Source organism: Nematostella vectensis, chromosome 1, assembly GCF_932526225.1.
Source record: "Nematostella vectensis chromosome 1, jaNemVect1.1, whole genome shotgun sequence".
Taxonomy (NCBI): Eukaryota; Metazoa; Cnidaria; class Anthozoa; order Actiniaria; family Edwardsiidae; genus Nematostella; species Nematostella vectensis.
This window is the reverse complement of record NC_064034.1, coordinates 19,806,815-19,828,290: the sequence shown is the minus strand read 5'-3', so window position 1 is coordinate 19,828,290 and position 21,476 is coordinate 19,806,815. Positions and strand designations below refer to the sequence as shown.

Sequence of the window (21,476 nt, the reverse complement as noted above, 5' to 3'; positions counted from 1 at the left end):
TACACACCATAGCATCCTACGACTATACCAACCAACCCACAACACACCAACCAGCCACACCCTACACCAGACACTACCCAACAACCATTTTTCCTCCCCTACAAACACCTGACATTGATTGACAGGGTCTCATTTCCGTCATATCGAAAGCACGGACGCGAGCAGGGTCATCATCGTCACAGACCACAATGTTGCCATTATTGTTCAGCCAAACCTCTGGTGGTGACACCATACAAAACAATTCTTTATCACGTGCTTTTATGATCACAGGATGTTTGTGAAGGTCGCTTTTGATACGATTACTTGATGAAATGATTATGGTAAAAACAAAGAGAACACAGGAAGTGTCTTAGATGAGAATTCAGCTGCTTTTATTTACAAAATTCAGTTTGAGTATGTTTTTAATTTATCAGATTTACAGAAGACACAGAAGTAAAGTTAGTTATATGAAGGTAACGAAAAAAGAAAAACTACGATAGACAAATATAAAGCTCAATCGGGACCCAGTCTGTGGCTCGTCTTGCTCCGCCAAACAAAGGACACGCGCTCTACTTGTGACCTGGCTGTACGTGTGGTGAAATGGTGGTTGTCTCCATAAGACACATCAAGGCGTTGGGTTCGCTGACAGAAGGAGATGAGGCACTTATGGCCAGCAATTAAAGACCTTTTCCATCACGTTCACTGGCATTATTTGCTAGATGATAAAACGCTCCCTGCGACAGAATAATGCGAAGCCCTCGTGATCAACGGGGATGACTACGTGCCGTACGATCAACAGAGAAACTCGCCTCGATGGTACAAGACGAGGCGCTCAAGATCAACGGGGATGACTACGTGCCGTACGATCAATATGAGCTCCTCGCACGTCTTGTACTGTGGCAAGTGAGCACCCGCCTTATACTGCCACAGATAGCGTTTTCCCCCGAGCAAATAACACCTCCATGAATCCGATAGAGAGAGGAGATTATCACTGGTCATGGGCGCTTCACCTTAATCTGTCGCGAAGACCGCACCGCCTTGATGTGTCCCACAGGACAACACTTTATTTTACAGGACGAGTGTCGAAGTCACCAGTTGGTGCGTGATCTGCATAGGACGGGATTTTCATCTCGAAACTGGGTTTGAGTGGAGCACGCAGGGTGTATCTCGCATATTGAACCCTATGACCATTACTCATCGGTCTCCACGTCTTTAATCATGAGGTCGTGTGTGATACTTGTGTTGTACCCGAGGGTACCCCGGTGAGTGTTGGCCTGAGGAGGGGTGGGCTGGAGATGGCGGGAGTATATTCCCGTTCTGGGTGGAGCGGATTCAATTGGAGGTAGAACCGCGTAGTTTTCGCACCAAACCGCCCCTGGAGTTGCATCTGGTAGTGACTTCAGAAAAGGCTTGCTCACCTCAGGGTTGACCCTGTTCTTGGCAAGGCGAATACGAGCTCTCTTCAGCTTGTTTATCCGAGCCTGATATCAAGAAGGTCATTACTTCTTTCCGTAGTTAACTTGAATTTTTAAAGATTATTGGTCAATCAATAAGCTTTAAAGTTTTGTAATTAGCTCACATGTCTCCAGGGCAGAATCGAATTAATGATGAATGTACTGTCCGTTATTATATGGTGTACCCTTCATCCGGGACCTGTCACTTACCCTGTACACCCACTGTTCCTTTCATCCGGGACCTGTCACCCTGTACACACATTGTACCCTTCATCCGGGACCTGTCACTTGCCCTGTTCACCCAACGTACCCTTCATCCGGGACCTGTCACTTACCCTGTACACCCACTGTTCCTTTCATCCGGGACCTGTCACTTACCCTGTTCACCCATTGTACCCTTCATCCGGGACCTGTCACTTACCCTTTTCACCCATTGCACCCTCCATCCGGGACCTGTCACTTGCCCTGTTCACCAATTGTACTCTCCATCCGGGACCTGTCACTTACCCTGTTCACCAATTGTACTCTCCATCCGGGACCTGTCACTTGCCCTGTTCACCAATTGTACTCTCCATCCGGGACCTGTCACTTACCCTTTTCACCCATTGCACCCTCCATCCGGGACCTGTCACTTGCCCTGTTCACCAATTGTACTCTCCATCCGGGACCTGTCACTTACCCTGTTCACCCATTGTACCCTTCATCCGGGACCTGTCACTTACCTTGTGATCAGCATCGTCCTCCATGGTGTTTTCGTGGGGTTGGGGTCTAAGGGGGGTTAAACCAGCTCTTTTCATTTGCTTCAGCTCTTCGACTTTCTGGCGTTCTGTCTTGTGCCCCATAGAAGCCCCAGGCTCCTCCTCGCTTTGCATGGCGGTCATAGCCTGGTGCGACCCGGTGGTCGATGTGGTCGCACTTGCGCCCTCGCTTGCTACAGGAACCGCGTTGTCTTTCTTGTTCGTGTAGAGATCACGGACATTGGGTAAGTCCGTCGTACGCATGTTCACGAGAGCATTGTCGTTAGTATCTCTGATGTCTGGGAGAGTTGATTTGGCTTCTGTGGCTGAGTGAGAGGAATATAAATATCTTTATAGACAGACAGAGGGGTGGTAAGCTAGAAAACCTTTCTCTGGTTATAATTCAAACACTCTTAAAATTGATTCTATTGAATGGTTTATTTTCAAGGGACCGACCATTTGATATTCATACCACTTTAATATATATTATTTTCGCGTCCTCTTTACTTTTTCTTCTGAAAAGTCACTTTGTCTTTTATCAAAGGATGGCTTGCTCGATTCTTTCAGAAATTTGATTTATTGATAAATTTGATGTTTTACTGACCCGTCCGATATCAAATGGTCGGTTCCCAAGATGGCCGACAAACATCAAGACATACCCTTTGCCTTTTTCCTCGCAAAAGGAAATCGGGATTTGCCCGGGGGTCGCGGGAGCCCTGTGGGGGCCACCCCGCCATTAACAACTCTGAGCACTTGGACACCAAGCCTCCTATTGTCTTCTGCAGTGGCCGCCTGAGAGGGAAGCCCCATAGTTCTTTGGGCGCTTGCTGGTGGTAGAGCAGGCGTGGCGTCGAGAACGTTTTCTATCTTAACCTCTCCAGGCGGAGGAAGTGTGCGAATCTGTATTCATAGTTAGTCAGTCCTCTGAAGTATCGTTCAGAATTTAATTTATGCTTGAATCAATACAACGCCTTTTTGTAACACCGTGTTCAACATGTATAACGTTTATTTTTCCTCTGTGGAGCGTGCTGGTCCCCATTGTTTAGAAGACTGTAACATCAACTTACAGACACCATAGTTTTGGCATTTTTATCTGATTGGATTATTTTAATTTTAATGGTTTGATATCCTAGCGTTTCACCCTGGGGATTGTTCATTTAACCATCAGCTCACCTTCTCCATTTGGGGGCGATTCAACAGTCTTCCCTTCTGTGCCCGGGTACCGCCATCTTTACGATTTGACTTTTTCAAGGCTTTCTCTGCCTCACTCGGTGAGTTAAATCCAAGGTTTACGAAAACGCGTCTTAGCATTTTTCTATTTTGTGCTGTGAATATCGCAAGTCAAGGAATCGATTTCATTGGTCGAATATGATTACCATTATGACGTAATGTAATCTTTGGGAAGCGCGCGCTGGGTCGTACTCAGTCTCACGCGCTATTGTCGCCATGTTTGGCGAGACATCGGACAAACGAGATTGTAATATTTGCTTTTATAACCCTTGGTTTTAGCCGCTCGCAATTTGGATTGACTCTTAGTTAGCACTCATTTTATATGTTTCTTTAAAATTAACAAAAAATAGTACGTTTCGCATTCGCACGAATTTTTTATTCCTTTTTCGTATTTACGCCTTTTGCGTTAAAAAAAACAATTCTAGCGAAAACACCTATTTAAAAGAAACCGTTGTCAACGCAATTTTTCTTCTCCCAGGCGAGGCTTATGGTAAGCGCTCATAGCTTGGTGGAAGAGAGGGGGGGGGGGGGCCAATACGGTGAAACTCCGTATGGCCGAGCTTGTTCTAATGCCTAGTGAACACTAGCAACATAACAACATAACGACATGGGCGCGCGCACTATGTTTAGCCCGACATAACGACATGGACATAATGACATAAAAGAAAAAACATGTTTTTTCTCTTACGTCGTTATGTACATGTCAATATGTCGAAGATAAGAGTGCGCGCGCCCATGTCGTTATGTCGATATGTCGCTAGTGTGCACTAGGCATAACTCTTTAAACGTTTGGGTTCAACTTCCAATACTACAAACAGACCTGAGAAGTATACTAGGTCCTAAACATGCTCTTCGTGGGATACATAAAGGAACAAATGCTATCCAGCTACACGGGAAAGAAACCAAACTTATACAAGATGTACATGTTCGACATCGCCGTTGCTTTATCCTGTCGTGAGCACGACCTCAACACTTTCCCCGAGCATGCATCTCAATCCACACTAGTTTAAAATTTGCCTGGCCAAGCTCCAAGGATAGACAACAAATCCAGAACATCCTTATGGTCTAACTAGATAACCGCATTTGCTCCAATATACACTACAAAGCAACCGATAGTCACTCGTATCTGAACTTGGACTCATCCCACCCCTGCAAGTGCAAGACATCCATCCTGAAGGGCCGTCTACACGGGCAATTTTTACTTGACAAGTTTTTCTTGACAATATTCTAGTCGTTCGTGTAGACGTGCTTTCCATACGAGCAATTTTTTCTTGACAAGTTTTCCGTGCGATGAGCTGGTAATGCCTTCAGACAGCGGCGATACAAAAAAATATCAGAACTTGCCGTCAAAAAAATGGTGCCTCTGACAAAGAGCAGCAGAGCAGCAATAGCAGCGTTTTTAATAGTCCACAAGTAAAGAAAAGGAGGCCTACGAACTGCTTTCATCGGGAAAACTTGTCAAGTAAAACTCGTTGAGCGTCTACACGATTAACCTACTGCACTTGGCAAGTAAAACTTGTCAAGTAGAAGCAATCACGCCAGCTTTTAAAAAAGTAGACTTGTCAAGTAATAACTTTTTTCAATTTTCCCGGTCTACACGAGCAAATTTTCCTGCCCATTACAGGCAATTTGTACGCCTTCGCAAAATTTGCAGTAACGCGGATGATTTCCAAGAACAATCGTCACTTATGGAGGAGTTCTTCAGGGCCAGCGGTTATTCCTTGGATATAGTGAAAAGAGGATGAGAGCAAGCAGTGATAAATCATCGTGATGATCTCTTGTCAGGATGCCAGAGCAACAACACCGCTCAAGAAAGAAAACCACTCGCCACAATTTTTCGCCCAAAGAACTGCCAGGTGTCTACCATCTTTGAACGTAGAACTTCTTCTCCTTTGACCTCTCCAGACTCTTCGCCTGGAGAATTTAAACGAGAAGAAGTACTCGTTACAACGAGCATCTGACTCTAAGGTGTTTTTACGTGGCTAAATAAATCATTATTATTTATGTTATTATTATTGTAATTATTATTACATTATTAAAATAAATTATCGATGATAAGACATAGAGAATCTCTAATTCAAGCATTTTTCTTCCACGAGAAATCGAACTCGTAGGCGCCATTTTCAATTCTTCTACAGAAAGCCAAAAGTTATTTATTTCTAGCAGCGGAAAGCACATTTCTCATACAGAAATTCGTAGTTCTAACTCAAATCACGTCCCTTCAATGCATTTGTGAGATTTTTCGAGATGAACAAAGAAAGCTTTAAAGTCGAGCGCGCGTTTGAAATCATTGAATGCCGAGGGTAAAATAAACGCTTGGACAAAAAAAAGCCTACGTTTGTTTTTGCGTTTCAGAGTAAATCAATCTCGAGCATATAAAAAGTACAGTTAACCTTTCTTGCATTGTTTTACGTTCATTTCAATCAAATGAAGGAAGGAGCTAAGAAATCATTTCTTACCTCTGAAAAGTAGAATTTTCACCGAACATGATTTCGCAGACACCATTTAAAATATCCCTCTGATAAGAACCTTTTACCGATTTTTAATATCCAACCGTTGAAGCTAACAAATATTTTTTGTGACACCATGTACAATATATATTGATATACTAGCGTTGCAAACGGATCTCCCCAAGGTTACGCGATCGCTTGGATTTGAGTTTTTCACCACTTGTTCTGCGTCACCACTTGAGTTTTTCACCACTTGTTCTGGCCAAGTTGCGACGAAACCCTAACCCTAGACGTCGAAACCCAAAGTGAAGTGAAAGAAGCCGCCAAATTGTGCGCCAAATTGTCAGTCAGTCAGTAGGTCGGTCGGTCGGTCGGTCGGTCGGTCGGTCGGTCGGTCGGTCGGTCGGTCGGTCGGTCGGTCGGTCAGTCAGTCAGAAAGTCGGTCGGTCAGTCAGTCAGTCAGTCAATAATGTTAAACGACACGATAGTGTTAAACGATACAATTTTCAGTAGGAACAGTATTAACATGTTTAACTATAAAGCCTTTAGTGCAGCATTAGAGGTAGTAAGGGATTTGCTTTCCCTAATATTCAATGGAAGAGCGTTCCATGCTTTGGCCCCACCAAAGGCGAAAGTTCGTTGTCCGAGAGTGCGATGGACACGAGGTAAAATCAGGCCTTCGCGTTTACTATTTCTTGTATTGATCGTATGTTGAGAACAAAATTGCTTAAACTTATTACTTAAATATTCGGGGGTGCGACCATTTAAAGTCTTAAACATAAGTTCACACTTCAGACGCCACACTCGCTTATTTAATGACTATTCTCAGAGTAGCAAAAAGTTCAGCTAATGGCTGGTCCCATTTTACACCCATTATTATTCGGGAAGCACGCTTCTGGATCATGGCGTCGGTGTGCTTTTTAAAACTGTCGCCCCGAATTATAGCCCCATCAAGGCGTTGCGTTCCCTGACAGAGGGAGATGAGGCACTCATGGCCAGCGGTTGGACAAGACATCGGCCAAGGGAGAATATAATATTTGCTTTTATAACCCTTGTTCTTAGCCCCTCGGAATTTGGATCAACCCTTTGTTAGAATTATCTTTATGTTCCCTTTTACATTGACATAAAATAAGCAAACCACTAGGCTAGTTGTGTTCAAAGGACCTCAAATAACAAGAAAATTGATGTTGCCAAGTATGCAAACTGTGAGGTCTTTGACGTTTGTAATCAAATCATTTCCAAGTAGCAGGATATGTTGGGATTATCATTTTTTTAACAATACGTAAATGCCCGTTCTAGCACCTTTCTCTTACAAAAGCAGCAATAAAGCATTACAGGTACTCCATTCTAGCTTTTCCATATTAAAAAAGTGCTTAAATTGAAGCTTTAGCTATAATGAATTATTATTTTTTTTAATGATTTTTTAAATAATTAAAACAGCTTCGCTTCCATGCTGTGCTAGTCACGTGACTTTTAGGTAGTCTCATATGTGTTTCCCAACACATCCTGCAACTTTGAAATGATTTGATTAATAAACGTCAAAGATACTCCTGATTTTATTATAGAGCCTCGTTTCCATGCTGGAGGAGCAACGTAATTTCTTAGAAACCCCCTTTTCTTGTTATTTGAGGTCCTCTGAACACAACTAGCCTAGTGGTTTGCTTTAATCACCAATTTCTCACGGGAGGTTTTTTTGGGACATATGCTCCCTAGCGTCTTTTCTTATTTTCTTTTTGATGGTTAAAAACAATTCTAAAGTTTAACCCTATTTCTAAAAACGTCTTCAGCGGAAAGGGCAAATACGGACACTGTGATGAGAGGCGTCAGAACTCTGCTCATCTGCGCTGACATTGATTGACAGGGTCTCATTTCCATCATATCGAAAGCACGGACGCGGGCAGGGTCATCATCGTCACAGACCACAATGTTGCCATTATTGTCCAGCCAAACCTCTGGTGGTGACACCATACAAAACAATTTCTCATCACCTGCTTCTTTTATCATAGGTAATAGATCATAGATCACTTTTGATATGTTTACTTGATGAAAGTATTATGATAAAAATAATAGAGAACACTGGGAATGTCTTAGATGAGAGAATTCAGCTGCTTTTATTTACAAAATTCAGTTTGAGTATGTTTTTAATTTATCAGATTTACAGAAGACAGAGAAGTAAAGTTAGTTATATGAAGGTAACGAAAAAAGAAAAACTACGATAGACAAATATAAAGCTCAATCGGGACACAGTCTGTGGCTCGTCTTGCTCCGACAATCGAAGGACACGCGCTCTACTTGTGACCTGGCTGTACGTGTGGTAAAATGGTGGTGGTCTTCATAAGACACATCAAGGCGTTGGGTTCGCTGACAGAAGGAGATGAGGCACTTATGGCCAGCGATTAAAGACCTTTTCCATCAGGTTCACTGGCATTATTTGCTAGATGATAAAACGCTCCCTGCGACAGAATAATGCGAAGCCCTCGTGATCAAGGGGGATGACTACGTGCCGTACGATCAACAGAGGAACTCACAGCGACAGTACAAGACGGGGAGCTCAAGATCAACGGGGATGACTACGTGCCGTACGATCAATATGAGCTCCTCGCACACCTTGTACTGTGGCAAGTGAGCACCCGCCTTATACTGCCACAGATAGCGTTTTCTCCCGAGCAAATAACCCCTCTATGAATCCGATAGAGAGAGGAGATTATCACTGGTCATGGGCGCCTCACCTCAATCTGTCGCGAAGACCGCACCGACTTGATGTGTCTAACGGGACAACCCACCATGTCACAGCACAAGTGGCGAAGTCACCAGTTGGTGCGTGATCTGCATAGGACGGGATTTTCATCCCGAAACTGGGTTTGAGTGGAGCACGCAGGGTGTATCTCGCATATTGAACCCCATGACCCCTACTCATCGGTCTCCACGTCTTTTATCACGAGGTCGTGTGTGATACTTGTCTTGTACCCGAGGATACCCCGGTGAGTGTTGGCCTGAGGAGGGGTGGGCTGGAGATGGCGGGAGTATATTCCCGTTTTGGGTGGAGAGGATTCAATTGGAGGTAGAACCGCGTAGTTTTCGCACCAAACCGCCCCTGGAGTTGCATCTGGTAGTGACTTCAGAAAAGGCTTGCTCACCTCAGGGTTGACCCTGTTCTTGGCAAGGCCAATACGAGCTCTCTTCAGCTTGTTCATCCGAGCCTGATATCAAGAAGGTCATTACTTCTTTCCGTAGTTAACTTGAATTTCAAGATTATTGGTCAATCAATAAGCTTTAAAGTTTTGTAATTAGCTCAAATGTCTTCGGGGCAGAATCGAATTAATGATGAATGTACTGTTCGTTATTATATGGTGTACCCTTCATCCGGGACCTGTCACTTACCCTGTACACCCACTGTTCCTTTCATCCGGGACCTGTCACCCTGTACACCCATTGTATCCTTCATCCGGGACCTGTCACTTGCCCTGTTCACCCATCGTACCCTTCATCCGGGACCTGTCACTTACCCTGTACACCCATTGTACCCTTCATCCGGGACCTGTCACTTGCCCTTTTCTCCCATTGTACCCTCCATCCGGGACCTGTCACTTGCCCTGTTCACCAATTGTACCCTCAATCTGGGACCTGTCACTTACCCTGTTCACCCATTGTACCCTTCATCCGGGACCTGTCACTTACCTTGTGATCAGCATCGTCCTCCATGGTGTTTCGGTGGGGTGGGGGTCTAAGGGGGGTTAAACCAGCTCTTTTCATTTGCTTCAGCTCTTTGGCTTTCTGGCGTTCTGTCCTGTGCCCCATAGAAGCCCCAGGCTCCTCCTCGCTTTGCATGGCGGACATAGCCTGGTGCGACCCGGTGGTCCATGTGGTCGCACTTGCGCCCTCGCTTGCTACAGGAACCGCGTTGTCTTTCTTGTTCGTGTAGAGATCACGGACATTGGGTAAGTCCGTCGTACGCATGTTCACGAGAGCATTGTCGTTAGTATCTCTGATGTCTGGGAGAGTTGATTTGGCGTCTGTGGCTGAGTAAGAGGAATATAAACATCTTTATAGACAGACAGAGGGGTGGTAAGCTAGAAAACCTTTCTCTGGTTATAATTAAAACACTCTTAAAATTGATTCTATTGAATGGTTTATTTTCAAGGGACCGACCATTTGATATTCATACCCCTCTAATATATATTATTTTCGCGTCCTGATTACATTTTCTTCTGAAACGTCACTTTGTCTTTTATCTAAGGATGGCTTGCTCGATTCTTTCAGAAATTTTATTTCACTCGAGTTTTACTGACCCGTCCGATATCAAATGGTCGGTTCCCAAGATGGCCGACAAACATCAAGACATACTCTTTGCCTTTTTCCTCGCAAAAGGAAATCGGGATTTGCCCGGGGGTCGCGGGAGCCCTGTGGGGGCCACCCCGCCATTAACAACTCTGAGCACTTGGACACCGAGCCTCCTATTGTCTTCTGCAGTGGCCGCCTGAGAGGGAAGCCCCATAGTTCTTTGGGCGCTTGCTGGTGGTATAGCAGGCGTGGCGTCGAGAACTTCCTGTCTCTTGACCTCTCCAGGCGGAGGAAGTGCGCGAATCTGTATTCATAGTTAGTTAGTCCTCTGAAGTATCGTTCAGAATTTAATTTATGCTTGAATCAATACAACGCCTTTTTGTAACACCGTGTTCAACATGTATAACATTTATTTTCCCTCTGTGGAGCGTGCTGGTCCCCATAGTTTAGAAGACTGTAACATCAACTTACAGACACCATAGTTTTGGCATTTTTATTTGATTGGATTATTTTAATTTTAATGGTTTGATATCCTAGCGTTTCACCCTGGGGATTGTTCATTTAACCATCAGCTCACCTTCTCCATTTGGGGGCGATTCAACAGTCTTCCCTTCTGTGCCCGGGTACCGCCATCTTTACGATTTGACTTTTTCAAGGCTTTCTCTGCCTCACTCGGTGAGTTAAATCCAAGGTTTACGAAAACGCGTCTTAGCATTTTTGCTATTTTGTGCTGTGAATATCGCAAGTCAAGGAATCGATTTCATTGGTCGAATATGATTACCATTATGACGTAATGTCATCTTTGGGAAGCGCGTGCGTTGTTAGTACTCAGTCTCACGCGCTATTGTCGCCATGTTGGGCGTGACATCGGACAAAGGAGATTGTAATATTTGCTTTTATAACCCTTGGTTTTAGCCGCTCGCAATTTGGATTGACTCTTAGTTAGCACTCATTTTATATGTTTCTTTAAAATTGACTAAAAATAGTACGTTTCGCATTCGCACGAATTTTTTATTCCTTTTTCGTATTTACGCCTTTTGCGTTAAAAAAACAATTCTAGCGAAAACACCTATTTAAAAGAAACCGTTGTCAACGCAATTTTTCTTCTCCCAGGCGAGGCTTATGGTAAGCACTCATAGCTTGGTGGAGGAGGGGGGGAGCCAATACGGTGAAACTCCGTATGGCCGAGCTTGTTCTAATGCCTAGTGAACACTAGCAACATAACAACATAACGACATGGGCGCGCGCCCTATGTTTAGCCCGACATAACGACATGGACATAATGACATAAAAGAAAAAACATGTTTTTTTCTCTTACGTCGTTATGTCCATGTCAATATGTCGAAGATAAGAGTGCGCGCGCCCATGTCGTTATGTCGATATGTCGCTAGTGTGCACTTGGCATAACTCTTTAAACGTTTGGGTTCAACGGCCAATACTACAAACAGACCTGAGAAGTATACTAGGTCCTAAACATGCTCTTCGTGGGATACATAGAGGAACAAATGCTATCCAGCTACACGGGAAAGAAACCAAACTTATACAAGATGTACATGTTCGACATCGCCGTTGCTTTATCCTGTCGTGAGCACGACCTCAACACTTTCCCCGAGCATGCATCTCAATCCACACTAATTTAAAATTTGCCTGGCCAAGCTCCAAAGATAGACAACAAATCCAGAACATCCTTATGGTCTAACTAGATAACCGCATTGGCTCCAATATACACTACAAAGCAACCGATAGTCACTCGTATCTGAACTTGGACTCATCCCACCCCTGCAAGTGCAAGACATCCATCCTGAAGGGCCGTCTACACGGGCAATTTTTACTTGACAAGTTTTTCTTGACAATATTCTATTCGTTCGTGTAGACGTGCTTTCCCTACGAGCAATTTTTTCTTGACAAGTTTTCCGTGCGATGAGCTGGTAATGCCTTCAGACAGCGGCGATACAAAAAAATAACAGAACTTGCCGTCAAAAAAATGGTGCCTCTGACAAAGAGCAGCAGAGCAGCAATAGCAGCGTTTTTAATAGTCCACAAGTAAAGAAAAGGGGGCCTACGAACTGCTTTCATCGGGAAAACTTGTCAAGTAAAACTCGTTGAGCGTCTACGCGATTAACCTACTGCACTTGGCAAGTAAAACTTGTCAAGTAAAAGCAATCACGCCAGCTTTTAAAATAGTAAACTTGTCAAGTAATAACTTTTTTCAATTTTCCCGGTCTACACGAGCAAATTTTCCTGCACATTACAGGCAATTCGTACGCCTTCGCAAAATTTGCAGTAACGCGGATGATTTCCAAGAACAATTGTCACGTATAGAGGGGTTCTTCAGGGCCAGGGGTTATTCCTTGGATATAGTGAAAAGAGGACGAGAGCAAGCAGTGATAAATCATCGTGATGATCTCTTGTCAGGATGCCAGAGCAACAACACCGCTCAAGAAAGAAAACCACTCTCCACAATTTTTCTCCCAAAGAACTGCCAGGTGTCTACCATCTTTGAACGTAACTTTACTATCTAATGCAACGATATCGATACGAAAGAAATATTCACCAAACCCCCTCTGAAAGGCCTTCAGACGTAATAAGAACTTGAATGACACTTAGCTTGTTCGATTTATACATCACACACCGCTAGTGCCAGTTCATTACTTTTAAGACCTTATTTTCGAAATAGAGCTGTATAAAGTATTATAATGTACTGTTTTAGTCTTATTTATTTATGTATATTAATTTATCTTGGTATAATGCAACTCAGCTTACAGTAACCGAGCATTAAAACTGAGAATTCGTGGTCTAACAGACAATTTGAGCATAACAACATTCTTTGATACTCTTCGTTCTCTCTTTACTTTATTGACAGCGTTGAGATATTTAATCAAGGCTGACAAATATAATCCTGTCACATATTGCTAAAGAAGACCTTTCTTGTCTTTATATCCTGTGTATTTAGTCTTTTTGAGGATACAGCAACTTCTTCAACATTATCATAAATGCTTTACAGTTACAAGATAATTTTTTCATCGAAAATAAAAACCAAAAAATGCAACCTATATTTTTTTTGCTCAAGCTTATATTGTCTGCATCTTGCATACTATATAATGTGTTTATTTATTTTTATTCGAATAGTTATGAAAAATTAGTAAGGTTATAAATGGGATGATAAAAATATTAATTTGAAAGAAAAACAAATACCCAAGTTAACTGTTTTCACTGTTATTTAGGTTAAACCAAACAAGGACTACCTGAGGGTCATGCTTGATGCTAAAGGCTGGAAGACATAAGAATAGGCAAATGTAGCCGGGCTTTCTTACTTTGATACAGCAGTACAAGTTAATAGGATTTTTAGAGCAAGATACTTTGTGTCAATGATACTGTAAATCTGTAAAACATTTTTTTATCAACCTGAAGACAATGAGGAAAGGGGAAATGATAGGAGAGTTCTCAATCAAGTTGTTGCAATACTGTTAAAGCTTTTTATAAAAAATATAGTCACAGTTTCTTTTTTCTCTCTCTATTGACTATTTTTAAATGCAATTGATAATTATTTGCTGTTTCCCCTCCGCACCCCGAATAAATTAAAATAGGTTAGGTTTCAAATTAGACATTTTTATTTAGCACTAATCAGTAATATCAAGGATTTGTTTTTAATTTGCTTCCCAAGTCAATTTGTTCTCCTCCATTTGATTGCATTTAATTTTGCAGTAGCATTAGCATGTGTGGATCCAGCTGCAGGGTTTCTATAAAATAAAATAGACAGCAGGCCACCATGCTAAAGGGTGGGTTCACCAATATATAATGCATGACTGAGGTATATTTGTGGATTTTAATTTCCTTGGTGATAGAGTATCACTAGTAAGTGTCACCTGAAGTGTATCTAACTATATCATTCTATATTTGGAATGCTGTTTCATCCATTATTTGTTTCTTTGCAAGGGCAAAGCCGGTCAGAATGTACCTAGTGCTAGTGTAGTAGTGTACATGAATGGAACTTCTATAAAAGGGTTTTTTATTAGGGCAAGGTACTTACTTAATAAATCATATAAAGATAATAACAAACTTGTGCTTTTTCAATAATAAATCTATAAAGAAAACAGTTTCATATCAAACCTAAAGCTAATAGGGAAAGGGGAAAATGTTAGGAAAGTGCTCAGTCAAGCTATTATTGCATTTTTGTCATGTATTTTTTTAAAGTGGATTCACATTTTTTCAAATAGAGTCACATTTCTCCCTTTCAACTCCCCATTGACTTTCTGTTTATTTGTTTATTTATTCCGCTTTACCCTAAACATAACTCAATGAACATGGTTTGGTTTGAAATTAAAGAACTTTAAATAATTTAGTATTTTCCTCCATTGCATTCATTTTTGAGTAGCTAGTATGGGTGGATCCAGGGTTTCTAAAAACAACTGGCCAAAGGGTGAGTGCACTAATATGTATTAATTTCAACACATTCTTCTGAATAATCAGTTGCAGTACATGGAAACTACAGAATGGCATCTAAATCTTTGGAATGCTGTTACATCCTTAATATATTCTTTACAAGGTCAAAGATGTTATTATGCTGTTTTGATAAAAAAATATGCATAGTGGGACAAATAAGAATTGACCATTAGACTCTTGAAAAACATTGTCATCAACTAAGGCACCTTGAATAAGTGCTTGCTTGATCCATTTGGAGGGGTCAATACAATTCATAATAACATGGCAGTAAAAATTGCTTTTTTAATCTCATTAAAAAACATTCTTTCAATGCTGGCTCCGCTTTTAGGCAGTGCCTAAATCTATATATTAATATGCTTTGACGAAGTGCATCATGGGGAGGGTGTCAAATCCCTCCTAATGTAGGACTGACCATGCTTTGAACGAACGCGCGGACATCCCCGTGCGCGCGCACTGGGACTTTTATATTTGTTTAGTTTTTACTCGTCATAATTTACAGTTAATCCTGATGAAGGCAACATCCCCGAAACGTCGAGAAAACACAATCCAGTGACTCAAGTAAATTTCATATATATATAGATAGATAGCTTCAGAGACGTAGGGATGGTAAGTTAGAAAACCTTTTCCAGTTATGTAAACTCTCAAATATAATTCTACTAAATTGTTTACATACAAGGGACTGACTATCTACTATCCTTACCACATGAATATGCATCTTTTTCGCGGCCTGTTGACTTTCTAAACTGAAATTTGGTTTTGTCTTTTAGCTAAGGATTGCTTTCTCGATTCTTTTAGAAATTCTAACTCGTGTTTTACTTACCCTTCAGATATTAAATGGTCGGTTCCCAAGATGGTTGTCAGACATCAAGACATACCCTTTGCCCGGGGATCGCGGGCAAATCCCCATTTCCTTTTGCGAGGAAGAACCACTCTGAGCACTTGGGCACCAAGCCTCCTATTGTCTTCTGCAGTGGCCGCCTAAGAGGGAAGCCTCATAGTTATTGGTCGCTTGCTGGTGGTAGAGCAGGCGTGGTATCGAGAACTTCTTCTCCTTTGACCTCTCCAGACTCTTCGCCTGGAGAATTCAAACGAGAAGAAGTACTCGTTATAAAGAGCATCTGACTCTAAGGTGTTTTTACGTGGCTAGATAAATCATTATTATTTTTGTTATTATTATTGTAATTGTTATCATATTATTAAAATAAATTATCGATGATAAGACATAGAGAATCTCTAATTCAAGCATTTTTCTTCCACGAGAGATCGAAATCGTAGGCGCCATTTTCAATTATCCTACAGAAAGCCAAAAGGTATTTATTTCTAGAAGCGGACAGCACATTTTTCATTCAGAATTTCGTAGTTCTAACACAAATCACGTCCCTTCAATACATTTGTGAGATTTTTTTAGATGAAAAAAGAAAGCTTTTAAGTCGAGCGCGCGTTTGAAATCATTGAATGCCGAGGGTAAAATAAACGCTAAGACAAAAAAAAAACAACGTTTTTTTGTGTTCCTGAGAAAATCATTCTTGAGCAAATTAAAAATACAGTTAACCTTTCTTGCATTGTTTTACGTTCATTTTTATCAAATGAAGGAAGGAGCTGAGAAATCATTTCTTACCTCTGAAAAGTAGAATCTTCACCGAACATGATTACGCAGACACCATTTAAAATATCCCTCTGATAAGAACCTTTTTCCGTTTTTTTAATATCCAACCGTTGAAGCTAACAACTCTTTTTTGTGACACCATATACAATATATTTGAATCACGTGTACGTTTCACTCTGTGGAACGCATTGTTTCCAGTGATTAGAAGACTCTACTCAGACATGGACTCAGATTGGTATTTTTATTTGGTTTGATATTTTAATGGTTTGATATTCTTGATATTCTAGCGTTGCAAACGTATCGCCCCAAGGTTACGCGATCGCTTGGATTTGAGTTTTTCACCACTTGTTCTGCGTCACTGGCCAAGTTGCGACGACACGCCTAACCCTAGACGTCGAAACCCAAAGTGAAGTGAAAGAAGCCACCAAATTGTGCGCCAAATTGTCAGTCAGTCAGTAGGTCGGTCGGTAGGTCAGTCAGTCAGAAAGTCGGTCGGTCTATCGGTCGGTCAGTCAGTAAGCCGGTCGGTCGATCGGTCAGTCAGTCAGTCAATAATGTTAAACGACACAATTTTCAGTAGGAACAGTATTAACATGTTTAACTATAAAGCCTTTAGTGTAGTACTAAAGGTAGTAAGGGGATTCGCTTTCCCTAATATTCAATGGAAGAGCGTTCCATGCTTTGGCCCCACCAAAGGCGAAAGTTTGTTGTCCGAGAGTGCGATGGACACGAGGTAAAATCAGGCCTCAGCGTTTGCTATTTCTTGTATTGATCGTATGTTGAGAACAAAATTGCTTAAACTTATTACTTAAATATTCGGGGGTGCGCCCATTTAAAGTCTTAAACATAAGTTCACACTTCAGACGCCACACTCGCTTATTTAATGACTATTCTCAGAGTAGCAAAAAGTTCAGCTAATGGCTGGTCCCATTTTACACCCATTATTATTCGGGAAGCACGCTTCTGTAAAATGATCATGGCGTCGGTGTGCTTTTTAAAACTGTCGCCCCAAATTATAGCCCCATCAAGGCGTTGCGTTCCCTGACAGAGGGAGATGAGGCACTCATGGCCAGCGGTTGGACAAGAGAGAATGTAATATTTGCTTTATAACCCTTGTTCTTAGCCCCTCGGAATTTGGATCAACCCTTTGTTAGAATTATCTTTGTTTCCTTTTACATTGACATAAAATAAGCAAACCACTAGGCTAGTTGTGTTCAAAGGACCTCAAATAACAAGAAAATTGATGTTGCCAAGTATGCAAACTGTGAGGTCTTTGACGTTTGTAATCAAATCATTTCAAAGTAGCAGGATATGTTTGGGATCACATATAGGACTACCTTAAAGTCACGTAAGTCAAAGCATGGACGCGAAGCTGTTTGGATTATTTAAAAAAATCGTTTTTTTAACAATACGTAAATGCCCGTTCTAGCACCTTTCTCTTACAAAAGCAGCAATAAATCATTACAGGTACCCCATTCTAGCTTTTCCATATTAAAAAAAGTGCTTAAATTGAAGCTTTAGCTATAATGAATTATTTATTTAAAAAAAAAATGATTTTTTAAAATAATTAAAACAGCTTCGCTTCCATGCTGTGCTAGTCACGTGACTTTTATGTAGTCTTATATCTGTTTCCCAACATATCCTGCAACTTTGAAATGATTTGATTAACAAACGTCAAAGATACTCTTGTTTTTATTTTAGAGCCTCGTTTCCATGTTGGAGGAGAAACGTCATTTCTTAGAAACCCCATTAAACGGCACCTGACAAGTGCATACTTGGCAACATCAATTTTCTTGTTATTTGAGGTCCTCTGAACACAACTAGCCTAGTGGTTTGCTTTAATCACCAATTTCTCACGGGAGCTTTTTTTGGGACATATGCTCCCTAGCGTCTTTTCTTATTTTCTTTTGATGGTTAAAAACAATTCTAAAGTTTAACCCTATTTCTAAAAACGTCTTCAGCGGAAAGGGCAAATACGGACACTGTGATGAGAGGCGTCAGAACTCTGCTCATCTGCGCTGACATTGATTGACAGGGTCTCATTTCCATCATATCGAAAGCACGGACGCGGGCAGGGTCATCATCGTCACAGACCACAATGTTGCCATTATTGTCCAGCAGAACCTCTGGTGGTGACACCAACTACACCTACTCCACATCTCCCTCACCACCACTCTTACCTATACACCGTACCAATTTTCCCCCACCAACACAGCCATTAGTCATCTCCATACCACACCATATTATTATTATTATTTTTTTGCTTTTTCACCTACCCACCACACACTACCACAACCTATTCTAAAGTCCCACTCTATCTTTCAACCACCCTCCACCACCTACTAGTCTAACCTATCCACCTTTCCACCGTAATTACATTACTACCATCTCCACTCCACATTACCTTACTAGCCATCCCTCACCATCACCATCCAACATCACCATACCATACGATTACACCCACCTCACTACCACACCACTTTAGGCCCCTACGTCTTGGTACGAATACCCGATCCAAACCAAAAAGTTATGTACCATACGGGGAAAGTGCTGTATCACAATCTGTGATCCCAAGACGTACCCCCTCCCACACCTCCACGCCCCGACCCCCCCCCCACCACACCGCCACACTCCCCACACTAACACACCTCACCCCCCCCCAAACCCTCCACTACCCACCCCCCCCGCCGCACCTACTCCCACCACACCTCACCGCCCAGCCCTCCTTTCCACATCTACCACTAAACGCGCCCTACTACCCACACCCTCCCACACCCACCTCACACCACTAGCACACTCCTCCCCTGCACCCCACACCCCTCACCCCACCTACACACCTCAACTACACCCCAACATGCCACTACCACCCCTCCTAGGCATACAGACCCTTACACTACCCCACTCCCCCAACACCACACGCCCAAAAAACACACAACCACCCCGCCTACAACCACCTTCCCTCCGACACATAGTACAAACACATACATACCCACATCCCTCTCACAAATTAAATCTTACTCTATCCTTACCACACAACATACCTACCCATTACTACCACCCAGCTCTATACATGTCACAACCCCCTTTCTTTTCCCCCCTCAAACCTAGCTTACCACCCAAGCACCCCCCTACCCACATCACCCGCACCCAACCACCCACCTACCCCACAACAAGCACCCCCTCATCCCTCACCCCACAAACAGCCCCATGCCCACTTCACCCATACCACGTCATCATACAACCCACCACGATTATTCAAAACCCCAACACAACACCAACACCCACCTAAGCCCCACACACCTACACATACACTTCCTCCCCCCCCCTCACACTTTCCTACACTCTCACCTAAAATATACACACCTAACACACCCTACACAAGCCAGACCCCTGCCAACACAAAAACCACACACCCCTTTCCCCCCCCCCCCCCCCCCATGGCCACAACACTACTCACCCTACAACACACCAAACCAACCACACCCTACAGCAGCCACTAGTCCTACAACCAACACTCCCCCCAACACCACAACCTACATACAGTCCAACCCCGCTCCCACCACACACACATCTACCCCTCCACACATAGCCTACCACATACACACCATAGCATCCTACGACTATACCAACCAACCCACAACACACCAACCAGCCACACCCTACACCAGACACCACCCCACAACCAATTTCCCCCCCTTACAAACACCTACATACAGCCCCCTCCCCAATCATACAAATATTCACCCCACAGCACAAAACCCAACTACAAACGACCACACGCTATGACCCACCCTACCTACCCACAAACCAACACCTTACGATACGGTTTTTTCCCACCAACACAGCCATTAGCCATCTCCACACCACACCATATTATTATTTTTTCTTTTTCGCCTGCCCACCACACACTACCACAACCTATTCTATAGTCCCACTTTATCTTTTCACCACCCTCCACCACCTACTAGTCGAACCAATCCACCTTTTCACCATAATTACATTACTACCATCTCCACTCTACACTATCTTACTAGCCATCCTTCACCATCACCCTCCAACATCACCATACCATATGATCACACCAACCTCACTACCACACCACTTTAGGCCCCTACGTCTTGGTACGAATACCCGATCCAAACCAAAAAGCTATGTACCATACGGGGAAAGTGCTGTATCACAATCTGTGATCCCAAGACGTACCCCCTCCCACACCTCACCTCCTTCCCACTTTCCTTCTGATAACAACACACAACCCCATCTCCATCCAATATTGCTTACACTCATCATTATAATCTCTCCACAGCCTCCACCCGCCGTCGCTAGGGCACAACAGGACCTGTTGTACCCCCACAAGTGTTAACCACCACAACCACTACTGCCACAACCCTATCCACCCACACTCTACTCTAACACCTCAACACCCAACACCCCTTATCATACAGACCCCTCCTACATTGAAGATGATATTTTACTCCAACATGCCTCACCCCCTCACACAACATCTCCTACCCAAAAAAATTTTTTTGACTACCTCTCCCCCACGCATCACGATGCCCTACTATCTATCTCCCCCCCACCCAGCCCTAGCCACCAACCTCATAATACACTATAGTCCCCCCCAGCTCCCCGATCCCCTCCACCACACCGCCACACTCCCCACCTACTCCCACACCTAGCCACACTAACACACCTCACCCCCCAAACCCCCTACTACCCACACACCCACCGCACCACACTGCACCCCCTCCCACTACACCTCACCACCCAGCCCTCCTCCCCACACCCACCACTAAGCGCGCCCTACTCCCCACACCCTCCCATACCCACCTCATACCACTAGCACACTCCACCCCTTTACCCCACACCCCTTACCCCACCTACACACCTCAACTACACCTCAACATGCCACTACCATCACCCCTAGGAATACAAACCCCCACACCATCCCACCCCCCCAACACCACACGCCCAAAACACACACAACCACCCCACCTACAACCACCTCCCCTCCTACACATAGTACATACACATGCATACCCACATCCCTCTCACAAATTAAATCTTACTCTATCCTTACCACACAACATAACCACCCACTACTACCACCCAGCCCTATACATGTCACAACCCCCTTTTTCTCTCCCCACTCATACCCAGCTAACCACCCAAGTACCCCCCTACTCACATCACCCACACCCAGCCACCCACCTACCCCACAACAAGCACCCCCTCATCCCTCACCCCACAAACAGCCCCATACCCACTTTACCCAAACCACGCCATCATACAACCC

At 43.2% G+C, this 21,476-nt stretch overlaps 2 protein-coding genes and 2 long non-coding RNA genes across 4 annotated transcripts; 1 reads left to right on the top strand and 3 right to left on the bottom strand.

Annotated features, from left to right (window-relative positions):
- Positions 1 to 349: 349 nt before the first annotated feature.
- On the bottom strand, positions 350 to 3,562 carry LOC116604967. Its single transcript, XM_048726266.1, has 4 exons — positions 3,344 to 3,562; positions 2,830 to 3,070; positions 2,156 to 2,496; positions 350 to 1,460 (listed from the first exon to the last, which is right to left on the bottom strand). Exons 1-4 carry the CDS (start codon positions 3,479 to 3,481, stop codon positions 1,170 to 1,172), a joined length of 1,011 nt encoding a protein of 336 aa, XP_048582223.1. The 5' UTR covers positions 3,482 to 3,562; the 3' UTR covers positions 350 to 1,169.
- A 4,371-nt stretch (positions 3,563 to 7,933) lies between these two features.
- On the bottom strand, positions 7,934 to 11,202 carry LOC5499134. Its single transcript, XM_032367880.2, has 4 exons — positions 10,709 to 11,202; positions 10,195 to 10,435; positions 9,529 to 9,869; positions 7,934 to 9,050 (listed from the first exon to the last, which is right to left on the bottom strand). The coding sequence occupies exons 1-4, from the start codon at positions 10,844 to 10,846 to the stop codon at positions 8,760 to 8,762; spliced, it is 1,011 nt and encodes a 336-aa protein (XP_032223771.1). The 5' UTR covers positions 10,847 to 11,202; the 3' UTR covers positions 7,934 to 8,759.
- A 1,069-nt stretch (positions 11,203 to 12,271) lies between these two features.
- Positions 12,272 to 13,628, top strand: LOC125561807. The gene is made up of 2 exons (XR_007307502.1): positions 12,272 to 12,617; positions 13,356 to 13,628. It is a non-coding gene; the product is annotated as an uncharacterized LOC125561807 (long non-coding RNA).
- Positions 13,629 to 14,555: 927 nt separating this feature from the next.
- LOC125561808 lies at positions 14,556 to 20,778 on the bottom strand. Its single transcript, XR_007307503.1, has 2 exons — positions 20,396 to 20,778; positions 14,556 to 18,773 (listed from the first exon to the last, which is right to left on the bottom strand). It is a non-coding gene; the product is annotated as an uncharacterized LOC125561808 (long non-coding RNA).
- Positions 20,779 to 21,476: the final 698 nt, after the last annotated feature.

Excerpts from the sequence above, each read along its gene's own strand:
- LOC116604967 (XM_048726266.1), bottom strand. The coding sequence starts at position 3,481 with ATGCTAAGACGCGTTTTCGTAAACCTTGGATTTAACTCACCGAGTGAG. Across the intron at positions 3,071-3,343 it reads ATCGCCCCCAAATGGAGAAG|ATTCGCACACTTCCTCCGCC; the intron begins GTGAGCTGATGG and ends CTATGAATACAG. Across the intron at positions 2,497-2,829 it reads TGCGAGGAAAAAGGCAAAGG|CCACAGAAGCCAAATCAACT; the intron begins GTATGTCTTGAT and ends CCTCTCACTCAG.
- LOC5499134 (XM_032367880.2), bottom strand. The coding sequence starts at position 10,846 with ATGCTAAGACGCGTTTTCGTAAACCTTGGATTTAACTCACCGAGTGAG. Across the intron at positions 9,870-10,194 it reads TGCGAGGAAAAAGGCAAAGA|CCACAGACGCCAAATCAACT; the intron begins GTATGTCTTGAT and ends CCTCTTACTCAG. Across the intron at positions 9,051-9,528 it reads AGGACGATGCTGATCACAAG|GCTCGGATGAACAAGCTGAA; the intron begins GTAAGTGACAGG and ends TCTTGATATCAG.